At 38.5% G+C, this 7,871-nt stretch overlaps 1 protein-coding gene across 1 annotated transcript in view; it reads left to right on the top strand.

Annotated features, from left to right (window-relative positions):
• The first annotated feature begins 216 nt into the window (after positions 1-216).
• The window catches only part of LOC136862876 (small G protein signaling modulator 3 homolog), a 312,577-nt gene continuing 304,922 nt past the window's right edge, over positions 217-7,871 (top strand). The window contains exons 1-2 of the mRNA XM_067139149.2: positions 217-313; positions 413-531. Of these exons, the coding sequence (XP_066995250.1) occupies positions 463-531 (69 nt within the window). The 5' untranslated portion in view covers positions 217-313; positions 413-462. The remainder of the gene's footprint in view (positions 314-412; positions 532-7,871) is intronic.

Below are 7,871 nucleotides of genomic sequence, written 5' to 3'. Positions count from 1 at the left end.
ATATGGGTGAAGTCATTCAAAATCGGAACCGCTCCCTTTTTCTCGACCTTTGCATGACCGTTGCCTACGAGATGACAGTTATACAGCTTTGCCAAGCTTACCAACTTATTTTAACTGCACATGGCTCTGTTGTATATATAACCTCTCTGCCCTTTAATACGAAGGTTGGAAGGTTGGTATACATGAAATACAAGAAACTCTTTGATTCGTTGTTAAATATCATGCCATTTGACAGTAGTGTTTTTGATGCTTGTTCTGCTTTGAGGTTAACAGCTGTTGCCTTTTGTTGGGGAGTGTTTTTCATGAAGAGGAGGTAAAGAGAAATTCAGAAGTCATGACTTTGTGTTTTTGTTTTTATTTTATGATGCTAAATTTCACTGACATTCTTTCTGTGTGGTTTTGTTTTCTCCAGAAATTCGTGCCATGGTCCTTGAAAGCTGAATTTATTTGTAATTTTGAAGAATGGATATTGCAAAATCATTATTTGGGACAAGACCTCATGACGGTTATGCTGGGAAAGAAGACTACAATGTATGTGTATATGTTCATGTTGTATTTCCAGATTGGGGGTTATTGGTTGGATTTTATGTTATCTTGAGGACTTGATTTTTTTGCATCTTTTATAGCTTGGAAATTGCTTGGTTTAGCGAATAAATTGGCTGAAACATGTTAAAAGTAACGAACAATAATCCGTTGAAACTCGTCGTCCTTCTATTTTGAGTTTGACTGTTTAGTATTCAGACAGGTGTCTGATACAAGTGCACTTTATATTTGTTCCAACATAGATAGAAAGCATTACAAAGTTTCTGAGGTAGATGGAATGAATAGATAATGCAAAGTCATTTAAAACCTGTGGGTTTAAAAAAAACATACCATGTAAGTTACTAAGTTGTATAGGATATCCACCATTTTCAGAATGTTAACAGTTTTGTGTACCTTTATGGGATAAGGAAATTTAGTCGTCATTCTCACTTGAAACGGCAAATTTTGGCAGCAACTTAAAACTGCCCTTTAAAAAAAAAAATGAACCTGGTCCTTCTCTGAAAGAATAGAAATGTACGCTTTGAATTATTTGCTTAATTTTTAATTTTTATTTAAGCTCCTTTTTTTTTCTTAGCTCCTGTTCTTGGTAAGGCTTTCCAATGTATGTGAAGTTCTTCATTTAAGTTATGGTTCATTCACTTTCTTGAACCATTGTTTATGGTACTCGTGTGAGTAACATGTGCTATCTTGTTGGATATTATGGAAGCCATTAAGCCAGGATCTCTATATCAAAATGTAATACTGTCTGCCCACATGGATATTCTGAAACATTGTGCAGTTGTTTTAGGAGCTTGGGTTTGGATATCCAAAATGTTTTTAAAATAGATACTTCTTTTTATTTGGATAAGTTTGACTGAATTCTGTGTACATAAACAGAATTGATGGAAGTATCATATACAAATAGAGTCGTAAGAGGAAAAATAGTGAAAATCAATGCTTTTTATGTAGGAAACAAATGGAGGTGGAACATCTACTAAAAGACTACTGGTGCCGAGTGAGTTGGCCATGTGGTTAGGGCCATGTAACTGTGAGCTTGCTTTCGGGGAAGTTTGAATCCCACCGTCGGCAGCCCTGAAGATGGTATTCCATGGTTTCCCATTTGCACACCAGGCAAATGCTCGGGCTGTACCTTAATTAAGAGGATGGATCTTAACCTTCCAAATCCTAGGTCTTTCCCACCCTTGCATTGCCAAAAACCTTTGTTGTTTTAGTGCAACGTTAAACTACAAGCAAAGAAAGGACTAAATAAAACAAGGAGAATCGGAGAGAAATATATGGACAGGAAAAAAGGTAGATAAATCAGAAAATTAATCCAAACTTTACTCTCTTGTTAGGCTATTAAATAGAGAAAGGAGGAGCAGTGAAATTATGTAATATTATCAGAGAAATGTGCAAAAAGAAATATAAAGAAGCCAAAAAAAGAGATGATGTGTGTATTACATGTGCAACTTTTAGTGATATTTGGTGTTACGTGGGTGAGGAGTAAGGAGGGAGCTCTCCCGGTTCCAGTAATAATGCCAAATGAAATCTGAATTGAATCGATAATATGATTTATCGATATGAATTTTCTAAACTTTTATTATCTTAAGCCAACAACTGTGTCACACGTACATTATATAACATTTCTCGATGCAAATCTTGTTCCTAGCATGAATTCTATAGTTTGGCTTTGCTCTGTAAACAACAACAATACTGGTACGTAAAATGTACGCCAGATGTCTCACAGCGATGCATAAGCGATTCATAGTTTGTGTTTCAAAGGTTGTCAATACGAATCTCGAAGATAACTGAGGTCTACCGATTCAGCACTAGGGAGCCCATGTATCACTAAAAGTTGCGTGATTAATAGTTCATAGTAAGAATATAGATAAGGTGGTGTTCTTGACACTATAACTTAGTGTCCAGAAAATATCTCAAAAGTTTAAAGGTTGGCCGACTATAAAAATATGTAGATTCATTAAAATACCTTTGGTATTTTGTTTTATTGACAAAAACTGCATGTAGTAGTTATGATTAGAGTAAATTAATACTCTCTCCCCAGCTGGTCTTCATCCGTGATTGGGATAGATGTATTCTACTGTATTCGCTTATACATACTTTTGGGAGAATATAGCAGTTGTTACAGAGTGAGATGGCCATGCGGTTAGGGGTGCGCAGCTTTGAGCTTGTATTTGGGAGATAGTGGGTCGGCAGCCCTTAAGGTGGTTTCCTGTGGTTCCTCATTTTCACACTAGGCAATGCTGAGTGAAGCAAGTCTTGAAATGCATGTGTCTACAAGACAGTTGTCATTTGTACACAGAATTGTTTCTTTGATTGATTCAACGGTATTTAACCTAACGAGTTGGCCATGCGGTTAGGGGCACGCTGCTGTGAGCTTGCATTCGGGAGATAGTGTGTTCAAACCCCACTGTCGGCAGCCCTGATTATTGTTTTCTGTAATTTCTGATTTTCACGTGGCAAATACTGGGGCTGTACCTTAATTAAGGTCATGGCTGCTTCCTTCCCAGTCCTAGCCTTTCTATCCTGTTGTTGCCATAAGACCTATCTGTGTTGGTGTGACGTAAAGCAAGTTGTAAAAAAAAAAAATTGGTGGCATTTCAGATTAGAAATACAGTACCTACAACTCGGATTTAAGGAAGTACCTACTGAAGGTTTTGGTGCTTATGTTACTTTTTACAAAGTCTCACTAGTAATAATGTTATTGTTATATAATTTTAATCCGCACTAGAAATTCTGCCATGTTTTTGAATACAGCCACAAAAAAAAGTCTCCTACCATCACACCTTTGTACGTTGGATATTCTTTACTAAGGAAGGATTTCGTCAAGTTTTGTGTCCTAAATATTTTGAGATCAAGACACGTAAACAGTGGAAAGCATAAAAATTCAGCACGGTCCACTGTATTATTATTATTATCAGAAGGAAAAGCAATTTTCGATGTGTATTAAATCCAACGATGATGATATAATTATAATGATAATAATAGATTTGGCTATTATGTGTAGGTATTTTGATTTGATACCATATAGACTGCCCCCATATCCCGTTATCCACTGAATTATCAGACTATACTGATTCGTTTTAAACCCCTACACATTCTTGAATAGACAAAGTAATTCAGGCAACTGGGACAACATTAGTACGTCTATTCCATGCAGTCTGATCACCAGTCCTACAATTCTATCGATTGTACATCTAAATTAAACACCGTCATTGTTTTAGAAATTGGAAATGAACTTAATGACAGGGCAAAAAGAGAAAACCTATCTATGTAGTTTGATACCTGGGAACATAATGAATGGTTTTCTAATTTAAAATTGATTTGAAATATTTATTTACAGCTATTTCCTGTCTATATTCCCAGTGGACTGAGATATAAGAGGGTATGTTCCGTGGTACATTATCTCCCCTACAAATAAACATGAACATTGCTAAATGCCGGAAAATTCAGAATGAATTTTAATGCTGGCCAGGCAAAGTGAAAAATTATAAAAGCTGAATTTGTTTGGGATAAGCTGGATGAATGTCATCCCTACACATTTTACACACTTCATTTCATCCAGCAAATGGATCAGTTTTGGATTGTCAAGGCTCCTTGAAAAACTGGAATGACTAACAGAGCAACGGACAATAGAAAATGGTAACTTAAGAGTGTTAAGGATGAACATTAGGTATAATAATATTTTTGTAATACATTGATAGAAATTTGTTCCTTTATTATTATTTTGCTCATTAGTATTCAAATTGGTCTATGTTGAATAGATAGTGTTACTGATAGAAGTAATTATATTTAACTAACATAATTTATTGTTGTAACTGTCAACAGCATAACGTAGTTGGTAGGCAATTACCTCCTTACTGAGCAAGTTGGCTGTGTGTGGTTTACCTGTATAGCTGTTGGCAGCCCTGAAGATGGTGTTCTTTGTAGTTTCCAGTTTTCTTGTCTGGCAAATGCTGGAGTTGTACCTTAATGCCCCGGGTTTATAAAATCATGAATAACAGCCAAGAGGAATTGTCATACTGACCCTGCATCACCTTGTAAACTGCAGGTCTTCAGGCTGCATTCACTTGGTAGGCCAAGGCCTGTCAGGGCTGTAGTACTATGGGGTTTGTTGTTTGTACATTAATGCCATGGTTGCTTCCTTCCTAGTCCTAATCCTGTAATGTCCATCGCCTATTCAAGTTGGTGCGGTGTTAAACCAACAAAAAAAAAAAAAACCACTAATCTCCTTTCTTCACGATTATGGTATTGATCCTGATGAACTTGTTTGGTTGTAAGACTGTTCAGATGTGAGAAACCTATGTCAGTAAATATACTGATTCACTAAAGAACCCATTTTCAGGGCAGAACTCCATCTAGTATGTTGAAGATCAATACGAACTGAAAGTACCAAGGTTGTACCCAGGATTTTTTGTAGGGGATGGGACGCTCTAAAAGCTAAAGCTATAGGAGCAGTAAAAAAACCTGTAGATGGGGGTGGTAGAATACACGCACGGTATCCTCCACCTGTCGTAAGAGGTGACTAAAAGAGGGATCTGGAGATCTCAATTTGGTAGTGAGGGTTGGCAACCATAGTTCCCCTAGCTGAATTTGGCATTGCTTCCACTTATTTGCCAGGCTTCTCACTCTCATCTCTTATATCTGACCACACTTAGGCAGCACTTGTTCTGTTCCGACCCCAATGTTATTAGGTTTGCAAGGCATAGGGATTCTTTAAATTTTCACCTGGGTAATACACCTTCCCTTTCTTTTGTCGATGCCTTCATTCTTTGAAGGTCGGGTATATTCCACATTCCCTGTGATTAGTGTTAATACAAGCTGGTTGCTCAATAATAATAATAATAATAATAATAATAATGGTTTATGGCCTCTGGAGAGGCATGGTGCAGGTCTTTTGAGCCGGGCCGATGACCTTCGATGTTAGGCCCCTTAAAACAACAAGCATCATCATCAGGTCTTTTGAGCCAACGCCGTATAGGCAACCTGCACATCTGTAAGGACGGGTCCCTTCCTAAGATGAATTCTAATGCTGAAGACAGCACAAACACCCAACTCTTCCCCTCCCTCTTTCCCGAACCAGAAGAATTATTCAATGAATGTTCAAATCTCTGACCCGGTCGGGAATTGAATCTGGGACTCCTGGGATTAAAGTCCAACATGCTAACCATTTAACCATGAAGGTGAACAAAACTCCTGTCCCCTGCCTCAAGGTGGTAGATCTCTTTTCAGGCACAGCCCCAATGGTGGTGAGCTACAAGTGTCATTTTAACCTCTTACCAGCTCTCCTGCCATTCATAAGAATCTGGCATTACCAGGATTCAAACCTGGACTTCTGATGACTGCAGCTAGTTGCACTAACAGTAAGCTATGAAAGTGAAAGTCGCAAGGTTGAACTTCCCCTTGAAGTAGTAACCACCACCATCAGCAAATAAAAACTCTGATTTTAGTTATGAAGTAGATATAATCGAATAAGCATTTTTTGAGCTGTACCATTTACAGCTCAACGGCTTAAGTGGAAAGGTAAAGTGACAACAGTGTAGACAAAGTGTTCTGCCATTTGTTTAAAAATGGAGGAAACAATTTATATTAAAAAAAGTGAAATTTTACAAGACATTGATAAATTTAAAAAATATTATAGCAGGTTGATAACATGAAAATATTTCTGTATGTTAGTTAAGTTATGCCACCCATGTGTTACATTTAATAGTTTGTTCTTGTTTATAAGGTATATGTGCATTTCATTAATTTACAACCTGCACTTACAGAAAATTTTAAACTGCATAAAAAATTGTTTATTATGTTCATAATATTTCTAATTTGCGAAGTTACCTATAGCCAAAATTTATTAAACTTATTATTAACCTTTTTCTTTGCTATTGGCTTTACGTCGCACCGACACAGATAGGTCTTATGGCGACGATGGGACAGGAAAGGGCTAGGACTGGGAAGGAAGTGGCCATGGCCTTAATTAAGGTACAGCCCCAGCATTTGCTTGGTGTGAAAATGGGAAACCACGGGAAACCATCTTCAGGGCTGCCGACAGTGGGGTTCGAACCCACTATCTCCTGAATACTGGATACTGGCCGCACTTAAGCGACTGCAGCTATCGAGCTCGGTCTATGAACCTTTTAATGAGTGAACACGGCATATGCCGTGCAATAATGATGGCCACAGTCCGACTCGTTGGCTGAATGGTCAGCGTACTGGCCTTCGGTTCAGAGGGTCCCGGGTTCGATTCCCGGCCGGGTCGGGGATTTTAACCTTCATTGGTTAATTCCAATGGCCCGGGGGCTGGGTGTTTGTGATGTCCCCAACATCCCTGCAACTCACACACCACACATAACACTATCCTCCACCACAATAAACACGCAGTTACCTACAAATGGCAGATGCCGCCCACCCTCATCGGAGGGTCTGCCTTACAAGGGCTGCACTCGGCTAGAAATAGCCACACGAAATTATGATGGCCACAAATCTGAAATACTTGTTTGATTATTGTTTGCATGAAGGAGCTATAGCAAATGGATGGAGAGTTACTATAATAGCCCCTGTGTATAAAGGAAAGGTTGATGGACATAAAGCTGAAAATTAGAGGCCAGTGAGTTTGACATGCATTGCGCGTAAGCTTTGAGAAATTACTCTTTCTGATTATATTATACATGTTTGCAAAATTAATAACTGGTTTGATAGAAGGCAGTTTGGGTTTAGCAAAGGTTATTCCACTGAAGCTCAATTTGCAGGATTCCAGCAAGACATAGCAGATATCTTTGGACTCAGGAGGTCAAATGGACTGTATCTTGATGAAAGAGGGTATAATAGGATAGAGATGAAAGTCAATAATAAATTTCGGTTCCAAGACAGATGGCCCCTTGTAGTTTGTCTGCAATCAGAGATTGCGCCACAATGCGCATTGTGTGCAATACCTTACTGTTATCATCAACAGATAGCGCAGAGGAGTGACTTCCGTCTAGTGACGCACATCCGGTTATGCTCACCACAACCCCTCCCTCCCTTCCATCACCTTGTATCCTATTCCCCCCCTCCTTCACCACATACCATCACCAACTATGAACATTATAATGCAGTTCTACTATTTCCATTCCCGGTACACTATAATACATATACATATTTTTATTTTCAAGTACTACCGGGCGAGTTGGCCGTGCGCGTAGGGGCGCGCGGCTGTGAGCTTGCATGTAGGATGCTAAAAGGTTAGTTTTTTCAACCTATTCAATACATATAAATTTTATAAATTAGGAATTTATTGTTGATTCCACTTGAGACATGTTTCGCCCTTCATTGAGGGCATCATCAGTCAAAATAACACC

This window comes from Anabrus simplex, chromosome 2 (assembly GCF_040414725.1).
Source record: "Anabrus simplex isolate iqAnaSimp1 chromosome 2, ASM4041472v1, whole genome shotgun sequence".
Lineage (NCBI taxonomy): Eukaryota > Metazoa > Arthropoda > Insecta > Orthoptera > Tettigoniidae > Anabrus > Anabrus simplex.
The sequence above is the reverse complement of the archived record's forward strand: the minus strand, read 5'-3'. Positions and strand labels throughout refer to the sequence as shown.